General features: G+C 36.1%; 1 protein-coding gene across 1 annotated transcript in view; it reads left to right on the top strand.

Moving 5' to 3' along the window:
- The window catches only part of LOC102910947 (solute carrier family 7 member 12-like), a 32,315-nt gene extending 15,469 nt beyond the window's left edge, over window positions 1-16,846 (top strand). Inside the window, exons 2-4 of the mRNA XM_006994721.4 lie at window positions 9,557-9,688; window positions 12,022-12,383; window positions 16,193-16,846. Of these exons, the coding sequence (XP_006994783.1) occupies window positions 9,557-9,688; window positions 12,022-12,383; window positions 16,193-16,447 (749 nt within the window). The 3' untranslated portion in view covers window positions 16,448-16,846. The remainder of the gene's footprint in view (window positions 1-9,556; window positions 9,689-12,021; window positions 12,384-16,192) is intronic.
- The last annotated feature ends 225 nt before the right edge of the window (window positions 16,847-17,071 follow it).

The raw sequence follows: 17,071 nt of genomic DNA, 5'->3' as shown, positions 1-17,071 counted from the left end.
GGACCCAGTTACAATGGAGAACCTGGTGGAAAGAGGTGGCTAAGATTGTAGAACAACAATGTAGGGCTAGAGGTATGGAAATTTCCTAAGATCAACTTCTTGGAGAAAGCAATTATGTTGATATACAAAGACAGTCTTTATATGATGACCACACCCTAATTCTCTGCTAAATGGCAGTCTTGAATGCTTAGGACAGAATTGAACAAGTAGGAAAGAAAATTGAGTCATTTACAAAAGTTATACAGAGCCCCAAAGAAACCTTCACAGATTTCTTACAAAGGCTGTCTTTAGCAGTAAATGGAATGATACCAAATTCAGAAGCTAGATAGATAATAATTGAATCTCTGGCTTTTGAAAATGGTAATGCACAATGCAAAAGGGTAATTAAGCCATTAAAGGCAAGATCAGCACCCTTGGAGGAATGGATCTGAGAGACAATTAATATTGAATCTCATGACTATGATGATACTTGGACAGGAAAGGTAATTTCTAGAGGTTTGAAGTAAAATAATAATATCAGATGCTTTAACTGCAGTAAAGAAGGTCACCTAAAAAGGGACTGTAAACAGGGCATTCCTAGAAACAATGTTTTTTTCAAGGAACAATGGCAACAAAACACCTCTCCCTTCTGGATTATGCAGAAGGTGCGGTAAAAGCAAACATTGGAGTAACAAATATAGATCAACAAGGGACAGGCAAGGTAATCTTTTGCCTTTGCCATTGGGAAACTCCCAGAGGGGCCTCTTACAGGTCCTCATGGCAAATTCGGATCAGTCCTTTCCTGCCATCATAGAAGAAACCCCATCCAGAGCAGTTAAATAGCCAAATGCCTATTGTTAAAAAACCGCACAGCTTGAGGTGAAAGAACAGCTATAGCAGAGAGAACAAAAAATTCAGGAGACACAATAAAGCAGCTTTTTGGCAAACTTCTATAAATGCACAAAGACCAAATTTAAAAACACAAATAAATGATGTTCTCATTGAAGGTCTTGTAGACATAGGTGTGGATGTAACAATAATTATACCAGAATCTTGGCATCCAAATGGACCTCTTCAGGAGGTAAATGTTCAGTTGTTAGGGACTGGAGCATTATCTCAAGTGAAACAGAGTGCAAGATGGGTCAAATATATGGAGCCAAAAGGACAAAGAGTAAAATTAAAGCCATATGTAGCTAATACAGCTATGAATTTTTGGGGCTGTGACTTATTACAACAATGGAATACCCAGAATAACATTCCTCCCAACCTCAGAAACAAACCATAAGCTAACATATGTTTCTAAGGATAATATTAGAAGGTATTATAAGAATAGCCATCAACCATCCAGATTGTACAAGAACAGGGCACAACAGCTGCTGATCTTTCAAAGACACCAACAGCTCTACCTTTAAAGTGGTTAACAGACAAGCCTGTACAGGTTCAGCAATGGCCTTTAACAACAGAGAAACTCCAGGCTTTAGAAGAGCTGGTAGAAGAATAGTTAAATGCTCAGCATATTGAAAAATAAACCAGCCCTTGGAATTCTCCTTTATTTGTTATTAAAAAGAAATCTAGTAAATGGAGAATGGTACCAGACCTTAGAGCAATTAACAAATTAACCCAGCCAATGGGCCCTCTACAGTCTGGAATTCCTTTACTTACTCTGTTACCTAAAGTATGGCCTCTTATAGTTATTGATTTACAAGACTGTTTCTTTTCAATACCCCTACAAGAAAAAGACAGTGAAAGATTTGCCTTCACAGTGCCTACTTATAGTAATGCTCAACTGGTTAAAAGATATCAATAAAGTGTTCTCCCACAGGGACTGTTGAATAGCCCAACCCTGTGTTAATATTTTGTACAACAGCCATTGGAAGTAATACATAAATAATTTCCTAAATCTCTAAGTTATCATTACATGGACAATATTTTACTAACTGACTCAAATGCAGATACTTTAGAAAGAATGTTTGAAGAAGTAAAGAAAATTTTGCCTTTTTGGGGATTACAAATTGCTCCTGAAAAGATACTAAGAGGAGATTCTATAAATTATTTAGGATTTAATTTAGGTCTACAAAAAAATTAGACCCCAAAAGGTTTCAAATTAGAAGAGATTGATTATGGACTCTTATTGACTTTCTAAGATTATTCAGAGACATTTCCCATCTATGAACTATTGTTGGTGAACTGAATAATTTGTTTAAAACCTTAAAAGGTGACAAGGACTTAAATAGTCCAAGAGAATTATCACCTGAAACTGAGAAAGAATTGGTAGAAAAGAAAGTACAGGAAAGACATGTGGAACATGTGGATTCCAAACTTGATTGCATTTTGGTTATTTTACCCTCTAGGCATTGTCCTACAGAAATTTTAATGCAAAGGGAAGATATTATATTGGAATGGATATTTCTACCAAATAAACAGAGTAAAAAATTAAAAATTTATATGGAAAAGATCTCTGACTTGATTTTAAAAGGAAAATTGAGACTCTGTCTATTAGCAGGAATTGTCCCAGCAGAAATTGTAGTACCTTTACCTAATGATGAAATTGACAAATTATGGGCAGAGAGTGAATCTTGGCAAAGAGCCTACAGTAATTTTTTGGGAGATATTAACAACAAATATCCCATAAGAGATAGAATTAAATTTATAAAGAGCTAAATGGATCCTGCCTTGCATTGTATAGGAAACACCAATATCTGGAGCTCCTACATTTTATACAGATGCAAGCAAACAAGAAAAAGGTAGATTACAAATCACAAAATTTAAGTAAAGTGGTTCAAAGTCCTTATAATTCTGTACTCAAATTGGAATTATATGCTATTCTGATGGTATTAATGGATTTTTGGAACCCCTCAACATAGTTACTAATTCTCAGTATACTGAAAGCATGGTCTTACACATTGAAACAGCAGAATTTATGCATGATGAACCATAATTAACTTCATTATTTATTCAATTATAAGAAATAATCAGGAATAGGAATCAACCCTTATTTATAACTCACATCCAATTCCATACTAGTCTCTCAGGCCCTCTAGCAAAAGGAAATGACTAGATTGATAAACTATTGAATAGGAAATGTGCTGGAGGCCTCAGAATTTCATAAAAACATCATGTCAACAGTAAGGCTTAAAAAAGGATTTTTCCATAACCTGGTAACAAGCCAAGGACATGTCTTACTTGTTATTTTTACAATCAGACTCCACTTCCAACAGGATGTAACCCAAAGGGGTCTAAGAGGAATGAAATCTGGTAGATGGATATGTTTCATTTTGTAGGATTTGGAAATTTGAAATATGTACACCACACCATTGATACCTATTCAGGATTTCAATGGGCAAATGCTCTGAGTTCTGAAAAGGCTGATTTTGTGATCATGCATTTGCTACAGATTATGGCCATCATGGGTATGCCTGCACAAATTAAAACTGACAATGTTCCAGCATATGTCTCTGGTAAAATGAAGCAGTCGTTTGTTTATTACAATATAAAGCATATTACAGGCATATCATACAATCCTACAGGCCAAGCAGTCATAGGAAGATCAAATAGAACTCTAAAGGATATGCTAAATAAACAGAAATGGGCAACAAAACCCCCAGAAATAGATTATGTAATGCTCTATTAACTTTGAATTTTCTCAGTGCTAATGAGAAAGGAACAACAGCTGCAGAGAGACATTGGATAATAGAAAAAAAAAACAAAAGAATTAAATCAGCCTAAATACTTTAAGGATGTGCTGACCTCAGAATAGAAACCAGGGTATGTATTAGGTTGGGGACAAGGTTTTGCTTTTGTTTCTACAGGAGAGGAAAAACTATTGATACTATCAAAATTGATAAAGATTCACCTTGAACAAGAGAGATCTCTTAATTAGAAGAGGTGATGGTTCATCAACCAGCATGACCATTCAATTTAAACTAACTTATACTACTAACTAATGCTTTTCATTTAATCAGATATAACTTGTCAAAAGGGAACCTCCCCAAATTTAGGGTTGGGAAGGGATTTTCTTTTTTTCCTTCAAGAGAATGAGGGCTAAGGAATCTGAAGAACACTGGACAAATGAGACATCTGAATAAAAGGGACAAATCATTCAGAAAAAAAAAGTCCCAAGAAAAAGAGTAAACTGGCCTATTTGGTATATCACATATCTTACAGAATAAAGTTTCGTAAGTCTTCCTAATGTTTGTTTCTGCTGTTCTCTACAGACACATAACACAAATGATCTTTATGTAGTCCCAGTTCAATTAAAAATTAAAGCTGGCATTGGAGGTGGAGCATGGGTCTATCTTTCTCTAAATCCAAGCATGCTTATTAAAAAAAATCCAAAATCTCTGTATCGTGTCAAAAGAGCCACCTGATATGGGACATAAGAAAAATGAAAATTAAGGGACTGTTCTATTGCCACCAGTCTCATAATTCTTTGGTTCTATTTTGACTCTTTAAAACTTTAAGGTATGAATTTTATATCAAAATTGATAAGATTTATTTATATATATTTTAAACTTTTGTCATGATATTAATGGTCATATAGAGTACTTACTAATTCTAGTAAAAAGGCTTCATCTAGCTTCCTGTACATGATTTATAGTTTGAGTCTCTATCAGTTTTCTGCAGGGAACCATGTCCATGCCTAATAGTGACCTTGAAGTCTCCAAAAAGATGATGGGCCCCACAATCACGATTTCATCAGGACAATGATAATGCCACTAAGCTGATAAACACCACCCAAAGATCAGCTTTGGATTCCAAACTGCTCAGAACAATTTTGAGATGGCTTACAGATGATCCAACCTCACAGACTACTCAAACAAGGACTTGAGATAAGCCCTGCACTTTGGCATTATGCAGAGACTGTACAACAAATAATATAGCTTCCTCTCCCAGAACTAGACAAATAACCCCTTCTCCCCACCCCCCAGATCTCCTAAAGTTTCTGTTGCCCCAAGACAGCAGGAAGTATTGTTAAGAACACGATGCCCATGTTCCCAAGTGGTGGGGTGGGTGGTTTTTGGTCTTTCAATGGGTTATGGATAATTGCCATTGTTTAGGATGCTTGGTTACAAGTTGTTATTGTTGATGGTTAGAAAAAAAGAATAAACAAAGAAGATCAGATTTAGAGTTCTGTTTTGAAAAGGAAAAAGAAAAAAAGGTGACTTAGATAAGAAGTATATTATTGAATCTACTCTGAAAGGAAAAAAGGGGAAGATATAGATATGATAAGATAGAAAAGCTATATTATTGAATCTACTTTTAAAATGCAACTACTGGTTTTAAATATTTTACATTGGATTGGATTTTTGTATATTGTATACAAATTATGTATATTGATACTAATTTGAGATTGATTTTTATTAGAAAATGTAACCAGAAGTTTCCTCCAGTCCTGCCTAGTCCCCCGCAATCCAGACAAATCTCTATCACTTGCAGTCCCGCAGCCGCTCAGACCCAAGGAAACACACAGAGGCTTATATTATTTATAAACTGTATGGTCTATGGCAGGCCTCTTGATAGCTAGCTCTTATATCTTAAATAAACCCACTTCTATTAATCTATGTTTTGCCACATATCCTGTGGCTTACCAGTCTGCTAGCATGTTGGTCCTTGGATGGCAGACTGGCATCTCTCCTGACTCCCCCTTTCTCTTTTGTCTCTCTCCTTGGGTTTTCTGCCTGCCTCTAACCTGCCTTGCCATAGGCCAAGGTAGCTTTTTTTATTAACCAATAGAAACAACATATATTCACAACATACAGAAAGACATCCACAGCAAGAAAATACTGTACATATATTTCTAATCTTGTTCAAGGTATTGTACCTGTACATTTCATTTAACAATGTAATGCAATGTTCTAGTCCATGAAAGTTATTACCAACTATTTAGGATAATAAAGAAATGCAGGTTAGTAGTTGGTCATTACAATCGAATTTGTAGTCATATTACATATGTTTTCAAGATCAAGCAGAAATATATTTTAGATATACAGATCATCTTCAAACACTTCAGAGATCTCCAGAATATGGCATTTAAGATGTTTTAATTATGTAGATTTTTTTCTTTTCTTTTTTTTTTATGACAATGAGACATATCTGCTTCTGGCAGCACCAATCTACTTCAGAGAAGATGATGGGCACGGAAGAAACTCCATCTGGAGCTTTCTTTCATTGTGGTAAAAGTTAGCCCCTGGACAAGAAAGTATCCTTGCATAGACTGCTAACAGTATGCTGTCAAAAATGGACAGGCATGACACAAAAGACATGACTGCTGATCCTTGTCAAGACAAGGTAGAAAAGCTCTTTAGGAAATTCTGCTTCACAGATAAGTCTGTCATACATGCTAAGCCTGTAGGCTGAAGATGGATGCCCCAATGTTGCAGGGAAAACTTGGCAGACTGTCCAGGCAGCCCACTGTTTCTGTCCTTCCTCACATTTTTTGGAACTCACTTGTTTGCTCTTCCTGTTTAACTAGGTAATATTATATCCTTTGGGTCTCTGAGGCAGTTGAAAATTATGTACTTATAGTTTTTCTTGTTGACAAATTCAGAACAGAAACAAAGTAAAGAGGTTTAAAGTATATAAACTTGATAGACATCAAAAGATAGTTTTTGGTTGGTAATACATATTAGGATAGAAAGTGAATTAGGTCCATTTTGGACTCACCAAAATAGGATACAAAATGGAATATTTCCACTAAATTCATCAATTGCAAATGGACTAGACTTTGTTGATGTATTTATTGCCTGTATATATTGTATATAGTTATTGTACTTATTGTATATAGTTTTTCTTACATTAGTTATAACTTTTTTAAATTTTAGACCAAAAATGGGGAAATCTGGAGATATTTTATTTGTACTCTAAACAATAACGCTTGCCTGGGGATCAGAGGACAAAGCTAGCCACTATACTAAACATAGAGGTCAGACAGAGGTAGCACATGCCTTTAATCCTAGCATTCAGAAGGCAGAGATTCTTCTGGATCTCTGTGAGTTCAAGACCACACAGGGAACAGAGCCATACGTGGTGGCACATGCCCTTAATCCCAGCATTAGTTAAACATAGAGGTCTGGAGGTCTGTACAGACAGACAGGAAGTGATAGATCTGGGCAGAAAAAGAAAGTGATGTAGCTGGGCAGAGAGAGAAAGTAAGATGGCAGGGCACAGAAAGTTATATAAGGCATGAGTATACAGTAAGTAACTCTGTCTTGGGCTGAGGATTTCCTAGTGGTAAGAACTTGTGGCTGGCTTGTTCTATTCCTCTGATCTCAGCTTTCACCCCAGTATCTGGCTCCAGTTTTTTTTTTTTTATTAATAAGACCATTTAGCAATTCATGTTGCAAAGATCATACAGCATTTGTCTTTATAGATCTGGGTTACCTCACACATGATATTTTTTAATTCCATCCATGTACCTGAAATTTTTATAATTTCATTTTTATTTACTGTTGAATAGAAATTTTCCATTATATTTATATCATGTAGGATATTGCCTATGTTTCCTTCTAGCAAGTTTGGCATTTCAGGTTTTACATTGAGATATTTGATTCACTTATAGTAAATTTTTGGTAGGGTTACAGATTCAGGTCCAGTATCATTCTTCCTACTTGTAGACATTTAGCTTTCCAAATACCACTTGTTGAACATGCTACCTTTTCTCCAATGTATGTTTTGGCATCTTTTGTCAAATATCAAATGGTTGTAGTTACGTGTGCAATTTTGGGGCCTATATGTCTGCTTCTGTGCCAGTAGTATCTGTTTTTATTATTATAGCTCTGTAATAATTCTTGAAATGCAGAATGACAATCAGTCCAGCATTATAATTTTTGCTGATTGCTTTAACTATTTGGGGTCTATTTTGGGTCCACATGAATTCTAGGAAAATTTTCTCTATATTTATCCAGAATATCATAGATGATGGGTATTTTGATTGAAATTGAATCGAATGTATAAATTTCTTTTGGTAGAATGGTTATTTTGACAATATTCATTTTTATCAATCATTGAGCATGGAAGATATTCCAATGTTCTATTATCTTCCTCATTCTGCTTCTTCAGAGACTTAGTTTTCTTTATAAAGTTCTTTCACTTTCTTGTTTAGGGTGATTTGTAAATATTTTTGAGGCTATTGTGAATAGGAATTTTTTCATTTCTTCAGCATACTTTTTAGTACATAGAAAGGATTTTGATTTTTTCTTTTGACCTGTAAAAGTTTTCTCAACTTAATTTTTGTTTGAGTTTTGTTCAGACATTCTCTCTATTAAATTCTATTTTAATACCTTGATTTTTTCTTATTGCACTCATCAATTTATTCAGGTTTTGTGGTGTTCATTTCAGGATTAATTCATATTCTCATTGAATTTCTTTCTCCTTTTTTCCCTTTGGTTTTTTGAGACAGGGTTTCTCTGTGCAGTTTTGTTGCCTGCCCTGGATCTTGCTCTGTAGATCAGGCTGTTATTGAACTCACAAAGATCCACCTGGTTCTGCCTGCAGAGTGCTGGGATTAAAGGCGTGTGCCACTTCCACCTGGCTGAGTTTCTTGATGATGTTTATAATTGCTACTTTAAAATTACTGTCTTGTGTTTCATCTATGTTTTATATAAATTGGGAGTATTAATTTTTGTAGAAGACATATTGTCTTTATTTATGTTGGTTGTGTTTTTTTGTGTAATATGTGTATCTCAAGTTAAGTCATTGGTAGTATCTTTCAATATGTATTATGTATCTCTATCATCTATCTATTTGTATCTATTATCTATTTTTCTATAATCTATCTATCATATATCTCACATATCTTGGGTCACAACAGTAAGGGTTAATGTCTGATGGAGGCATATAGGGCTCCTCTGAAGTTCACATGTGTCAGGATTTGTGGTTGATTGTAATTTTGAATCAAAGATTGCCTCACTTGACAACATATCAATGCAAGGGAAAAGAAGAGAAGGAAGCATCTGTAATAATACTAGATGTCACATGAAATGGAACTGATTGCCATAATTAGCACCATATTAATACCACTTACAGCCTTCAGAGTTGGGACTTTGTGACTCACCGTGGTTACCCTAAGTAGATAGAAGTTCAAGTTCTGCTCTCACATATTTTTGGTTAGACATTTGTGAATAAAACAGGTGATATAAGTTTATATTGTTATTCTGAAGAGATATCATAGACTCCCAAGAACCATTCTGCATATTTTAGACTACTATCTAAAAGAAGGATGTCTTTTTGGGGTCTGAGCTCTGAGAGCAGCTATCTCAATCACAGAATCCCAATACGCAGAGAAATCTCTAGAATTGAGAAGTGTCTTAACATCAGTACTGAACACTCCTCACTTATAAGATCAAATGCTGACGGGGGGAGAATATTGAAATTTTGCTTAATCTTATTTTTAAAGTAAGATCATAGAAAAAGCCAGCATTCAAGCAAAACTCCTGTACCCCCCCCCCAAAAAAAAACAAAACCAGAATCAATTTAAGAAAGTGAAAGGAGTATAGCATCTGACAAATATTTCCTTCCTTTTTCATGCATATGTTTCACGATATGCCACTTTTTTGATGACTTTACTTGTGTTTTGCAGGAGAAATAAAAAATCCCTCTGAGACGATTCCCAAATCTTTGATTTCTAGTCTGCCTGTTATAGCTGTGCTTTATGTATTGACTAATGTATCCTACCTCACAGTTTTGACAGCTCAGGAAATCATTGCTTCAGGTATGTCTGGGTACAAATACAAGTATCTTTAAACTTGCAATGAGCTTTTAATTCTCTTGCACACAAACACATTATGCTCTAAATAACTCACTATAATATACAAAACAGACACCTTGTGCCTCACACATGCCACCTGAAAACTGCGCCTCACAATCCTCTCTTGCAGTCTAGTTGGAATAATTTTAAGTTCCATACCTCATGCACACAAGGGCTTTTAAAAATGTGTTTCTATCTCATGCTGGAGAGCTTGAAGACAGTGTAAAATCTTCAAGTAGAATAGAAAAACTGTACTCAAAATCAGAATGCAGCTGGGTGGTGGTGGTGGATGCCTTTAATCCCAGCACTCAGGAGGCAGAGGCAGATGGATCTCTGTGAGTTTGAGGCCAGCCTGGTCTACAGAGTGAATTCTAGGACAGCCAGGACTGTTACACAGAGAAACTTTGTCTCAAAAAACCAAAAAAAAAAAAAAAATCAGAATGTAGTGATACCTCTGAATAATAGGTTCTTTGAGATTCAGATTAAAGATCACCTATAGAAGCACAGATTAACAGTTTTAACTTTGCAAATGTTGGGAAAAAAAACTCTAGATGTGTAAACACTTGTGATGTAAATAGGGTTAAAAATAACTTAAATACTCAATAAATAGGAATAGAAAAATACTATCAAAACATAGCAATATAACTGTAACAATAAATTTTAACAATAGCTTATCATCAAAAATTTTCTTTTGGTTTTTCAAGACAAGGTTTCTCTGTAGCTTTAGGGCCTGTCCTGGAGCTCACTCTATAGACCAGGCTGGCCTCAAACTCACAGAGATCTGCCTATCTCTGCCTTCTGAGTGCTGGTTTTGAAGGCTTGCACCACCATTGCCCAGCTCTATAATCAATATTTATGTACATAGTTTGGATCAATTTTGGACTATGTAAGATACAGTTATGAAATTATTTCTTAGCTTTCAATTGCCAAATATTCATATCACTTAATCATATTATATTTTATTTCCATTGGGAAAAATCTTTCCATTTATGTATTTTATTTTATGAGTGTTTTCGTGACTGTTTTATTTACCCATTTTGTTCCTATCAATTCTCCACAAATTTTCTGATAAAAGTTATCCATTGGTTTAACTCACACATTTATAAGATAACCATTTATGATGGGTCCAGACAAATAATTCTATCCTTCACAGGGTCTGTAACTTGTAGTGATACCTCTGGAGACTCCTGCAGCTTAAAAATCAGTGGCACTGAAGCTTAGCATAGACTGAACTCTTAAGTTCAGGTGACTTACTGTTCTTTGAGCAGAAAATTCTGAAATATGTGGATGATTGGATTAGGGCAAATGTTTGTGACTGAGAAAATAGGAAGCCTGACAAGAATATGAAAAATGTGGATATGATGCAAGTCAGAACACTATCCAAAAGGAACAGAAGGAAGGAAAATTGGTTTCTATTATTCCTTAAGTAGGAGAAAGGAATAACAAGAGCCCTTTAGCAGAATAAATTCTTCCATAAAAGCAATGATGCTTCAAGTGACTGCCACACAAGGTCATGATGTGAACAATCTGACAGATACATCATGTCTGATTAATTGCCACAACTGGTGTCACAGTGAAGTAGCTGAGTGATGTTATTTGAACGTCAAATGTCCCCCATGGACTTAACTGTTTGATTATTTGGACTTCAACTAGTAGTGCTGTTTTGAAGTCTATAGAACCTTTCAGATGTAGAGCCTTGCTGAAGAAACGGAGTCATTTTGGGGGTTCCTTGAGATCTGACAGCTCAGCCCCCTTTCTGCCCTTTCTGTCTGCTTTCTGACTACAGATGCAATGTGACCAAATACCTTATAATTTTGCCATCAAAACTTGCCTGACATGATGTACTGTTTACCTCATGTAAGCCAAAATAGATCCTACTTAAGTATGTTCTTGTCAGGCAAATATTTGGTCACAGCAAGAAGACAAGTGACTAATACACTGAGTCACAGGACACATGCTTTGTAGAATATGTTGTACATTGTCATGTCTCCATCTTCTCACAAACTAGCTGATGTTGTTAATTTACCAGGTAACCAGTGCACCAATTGAGGGGGCGAGAACTATGCAATATGATGAATAGACTAAATACTGGGACATAAGGACTTTTAATACCTTTTACTTATCAAAGCAAATCACAAGGCCTTACCTGACTCAAGAAGTACGTAAAGAAACTCCTTCTTCTGGCAGGAGCATCCAAGTTACATTGATTGTGAAGGAAAGAAGATAGGGTTATTGCTATGTTCTCAATAAACACAATAGCTTTCATTCTTGAATTTCTGTTTAATTTTTTTTAATAGAATCTGTTGCGGTCACATGGATGAATGGAGTATTCCCTTCCATGCAATGGATCATTTCTTTGGGGATCTCAATTTCATTACTGAATACCACTGTCTGTGGAATACTTACAGCATCAAGGAATTTCTATTCTGCCAGCCAAGAAGGACAGCTGCCTTTCATTTACGCTATGCTTAATGACCACCACTGCCCAGTTGTAGCTGTCACTCAAATTATCATCTTATCATCTGTGGAAATACTGTTTTTGAATGTAACCTATGCAATAAAATATATAGGACAAGTATACACGTTCATGAATGCACTAAATATGATGGCTTTACTTAAACTGAGGTACAAGGAGCCAGATCTACCTAGGCCTTATAAGGTAAATCAAAGTGATAACATTAAATTTCTCCTGTCTTTATATGAATAATATTGGATGAAAATTGATTTTTAATTAATTAATTTATTTTACATCTCAGCCACAGTTTTTTTCCCTCCTCTCCTCTTAGTCCTTCCCTGAATGAAATCCTCCTCTGTTCCCACCCTCTAATCCACTCCTCCTCTGTTTCTGTTTAGGAAAGATCAGGTTTCCCATGACTATCAGTAAAACATGGTATATCAAATTGCAATAAGAATAAGCACCTCATAAAACCAGCAAAAGAGTCTGAGACAACCCCTGTTCCCACTGTAAAGCAGTCCAAGAGGACCAACCTACACAACTCTAACATATGCAGAGGGCCTAGGTCAGTCCCATGCAGGCTCCCTGGGGTTGATTCAGTCTCTGTGAGCCTCCTTGAGCCCAGTTAGTGGATTCTTTGAGCTTTTTTTGTGGTGTCCTTGACCCCTCTGGCTCCTACAATCCTTTCTTTCCCTCTTCTGCAGGATTCCCCAATCTATGCCTAATGTTTGGCTTTGAGTCTTCATCTGTTTCCACCAGTTACTGGATGAAGCCTCTCTGATGACAACTGGGTTAGGCACCAATTTATGAGTAAAGCAGAATATCATGAGGCATCATTACATTGACAGTTTTATTCCTTCAGTTGTGCTTGGTTCTCTCATAAGATTCTAGGTTGTCAAGTCTGTGTTAACTGGTGCTCCTGGCAGTGTTAGGCATGGGCTTACTCTTCTGGCATGGGTTTTAGGCTAGATGGGTCATTGGTTGGCCACTCCCTCAATTACTAAGGCCACCCTTACCCCAGCACATCCCATAGGTAGGACAGACTGTAGGTTGAAGATTATGTGGCTAGATTGGTTTCCCACTCCCTCTGCTTGAAGTCTTTCCTGGTCACAGGAGATGCCCAGTTCAGGCTAGTATTCCCCAATGCTAGACGTCTTTGCTGGGGTCATCCTTATAGATTCCTGGGAGATTCCCTTGTGCCAGGTTTTTACCTGACCCTGAACTGCCCCCCTTTTCCAGTAGCCTCTTTCAGTACTCCCCTCCTTTGTCACCACCCCTAACTTGATTCTTAATGTTCCCATCTCTACCCTCTGCAGTCCACTCATGAAGTTTCTTCTATTTCTTCTTCCCAAGGAGATCTAGGAGTACCCCCTTGAATCATCCTTGTTACCTAGTCTCTCTGGGTCTGTTGATTTTAGCATAGTTTTCCTTTATTTTACAGTTAATGTCCATTTATAATGAGTAGATATCATGTTTGTCTTTTTCAGTGTGGGTTACCTCTCTCAGGATGATTTTTTCTAGTTCTATCTGTTTGCTTTCAAATTTTCTGGTGTCATTGTTTTTAACAGCTGAGCAATACTCCACTGAGGAAATGTACCACATTTTCTTTATCGAATCCTCAGTTGAAGGACATCTAGGTTGTTTGTAGGTTTTGGATACAATGAATAAAGCTGTTATGAACATAGTTAGTCTGTCAGAGTGTACAAGACATCAGTCTAGACCCATTTGTATTTTAGGATCTCTGTTGAGAAGTTGGTGTGATTCTAATAGGGCTGCTTTTACATCTTATTTCGCATTTTCCCCTTGCCACTTTTAATATTCTTTACTGTTGTTGTTTTTTATGTTTAGTGTTCTGAATATTTGGTGAGGAGATTTTGTTTTCTGATCCACTTTATTTGGTGTTCTGTAAAATTTTGTACCTCTATACGCATGTCTTACTTTAGATTAAGAAAAATTTCTTCCATAATTTTGTTTAAATATATCCTCTGGGTTTTTGAGCTGTGTTTCTTCTCCTTCTATGATTCAGTCTTTTCATAGTGTCCCAGATTTCTTAGATGTTTTGTGTTAGGAATTTTTTATATTTAACATTTTCTTTGACCAATCCATCTATTTCCACTATCATGTCTTCAACACCTGAGAGTCTCTCATCCATAAATTCTGCAGTCTCAATATGCAATACCACTCTTTCAGCATACTGAGAGTCAGTTACTATGTTGAGAGGTTCTGAAAAATCCATTAATACCAACAGAATAGCATACAATTCTGATTTTTGAACTGAATTATAAGGACTTTGAACCACTTTACTTAAATTTTCTGATTTGTAACCTGCCTTTCCTTGTTTGTTGGCATCTGTATAAAATGTATGAACTCCAGATATGGGTTTTTGCCGTACAATTTGAGGCAAGATCCAATCAGCTCTCTTTATAAGATGAATTCTATCGCTTTTTGGATATTTGCTGTTAATTTCTCCCAAAAAATTACTGCAAGCTCTTTGCCAAGGTTCACTTTCTGTCCATAATTTTTCAATGTCCTCCTTAGTTAAAGGTACGACAATTTCTGCTGGGTCTATTCCTGCTAATTGACGAAGTCTCAATTTTCCTTTCCAAATCAAGTCAGAGATTTTTTTCCACATAAGTTTTTAATTTTTTATTTGGTTTATTTGGTAAAAATATCCATTCCAATATAATATCTTCCCTCTGCATTAATATTCCAGTAGGAGAATGCCTAGAAGGTAAAATAACCAAAATGCAATCCAGCTTTGGATCAATACAATCCACATGTCCTTCATGTACTTTCTTTTCTACCAAGGCCAGTTCTCTCTCAGCTTCAGGTGATAATTCTCTTGGACTATTTAAGTCCTTGTCACCTTCTAAGGTTTTGAACAAATTAGTCAGTTCATCATTTTTTACCCCAACAATAGTTCATAGATGAGAAATATCTATGAGCGAATTTCAAAACAGCCACCTAGTGTCCTAGGTGTGAATCCAGAGAGAGAGAGAGAGAGAGAGAGAGAGAGAGAGAGAGAGAGAGAGAGAGAAAGCGAAAGCGAAGGTGTAGCCCGCTAAAGCTTAAATCCATCCACTTGTTCCCTCTTGAGCCGAGTCAAGGCTTGGCTTTACAGGCAGGGGCCCTGTTTGGCAGGGCAGGCCTGAGTTGTTTGTAGCACTGGCTTTAAGCAAGCAGCTCATGGTTAGTCCAGCCTGAGGCCAAGCAGACCTGGGCCGGGGCTAGGGAGCTGACCGCTCGGACTAGGGAGGCAGCCCCAAGCAATTTTTAATGGATTCTTGTCACGTTGGGTGCCAGATGTAGATGTAACCAATCATCTTATTAAAATAAGAAACACAGAGCCAATGTAAAAGAAGGTTTTTTTGAGGCTTGGAGTCCCTAGATCCAGCTTGGTCTTGCATAAAGCTGATGTCTTCTTCTGAAGTTGTAGGCCAGGATATGGAGCTCAAGGGAGGAGGTGCAGTTTAAAGTTGTTGGGTGGCTTTTAAAGTGTTAGCAGGCAGTGTGTGGTGTCTTACCTGGGGTTCCTAGATCTGGCCTGGCCTCTGGTAAAACCAAAATCTTCCCTAGAAGTTGTAGGCTGAGACATGGAGCCCAGGGATCTGGGGTTGTTGGACAGGCTAAAAAGGATTTAGTGGGCAGTGTCTTACCTGAGGTCCCTAAAACTAGCCTGCCCTCCTCTAAGGCCTCCAGGGCTATTGGGCCTAGTTTAGAGGTCAGGGGAGGGAGTCGAATGAATATTGCTTCTGGTTGCAAGCTCAATCTATGACACATTTGACCTAGGTTACCAGTTCCTAATTTTGTGATATGGACCATTTGGGGAATGATTTTTTTTATTATGTAAAAACTTCAACTTATTGTTCATTGGAATTTCTTATTGATGCTAAAGATTGAACCAAGTGACATAAAAGGCCCAGGTTTAAGACCAATCAAAGTATATTTTTGCTTGTCATAGAAAACTTTGAGAAAAAAACCACTGCTTATTTTAATTTTCTTTTTACTTTTAGGTGTGGTTGCCATTTGTATTTGGAACAATAGCTTTATCTTTGTTTCTACTCTTCATGCCAATTATTAAGTCTCCAACATTAGATCGTCTCTATGAGGTCATCATTTTTTGTGTTGGACTTCCTTGTTACTGGCTTCATATTCTCCTTAAAAAACATGTTGGTGTTTTTGATAAAATCACTTGTTATTTACAATTACTATTCAATGTTTCCCCACTTGAAGATCAAGATAAATCTTTTTCTGCAGAGGAAAACTGACCACAGAAATTTCTGAAGCTAATAAATCTTGACAAGTAAACTTTTTGTGAATTAATATAATCTTTTATTTTTAAATGCATATACTTTTAAAGGCAGAAGAAAACACAAAGGCACCAAACACAAAATTAAATGACACTGAAATGTTAAATTCTTTTATTTTATAACAAATTACATATCATTTATCTATATTAAAATATAACCTTAAATGTATACTAATCAATAAGTATAGATATTTATGGATAAGAAAATGATAACATATTTAATCATAGCTTATGGCATTTCACCCACTGATTTCAGTGGTTGAGAAAAAGAAACATTTAAATAAAAGGTATAAAATATAAAAATGCTTATCATTCAAGTACTCTTGTACTTTACATTGAGAACTTAATTCAATATCTTTTTTTTTTGCCATGTACACAATATTCAAACTGTTTAAAAAGTGTATGTGTTCTTCATTTATTCACTCTTCACCCCTGTGAAGTCTGAAAATTATTCTGTAAATGATTTAATAAATAAATCTGTATAATTCATTTAGTAAATGTCTTCATATCTTTTGTATAAGTTCTCATTTGAGAATTTACTCTATTTTTAAACTTTTGTTTATCCTTTACCAAATCTTACAGG

Source organism: Peromyscus maniculatus, chromosome 2 (genome assembly GCF_049852395.1).
Source record: "Peromyscus maniculatus bairdii isolate BWxNUB_F1_BW_parent chromosome 2, HU_Pman_BW_mat_3.1, whole genome shotgun sequence".
Lineage (NCBI taxonomy): Eukaryota > Metazoa > Chordata > Mammalia > Rodentia > Cricetidae > Peromyscus > Peromyscus maniculatus.
The sequence above is the reverse complement of the archived record's forward strand: the minus strand, read 5'-3'. Positions and strand labels throughout refer to the sequence as shown.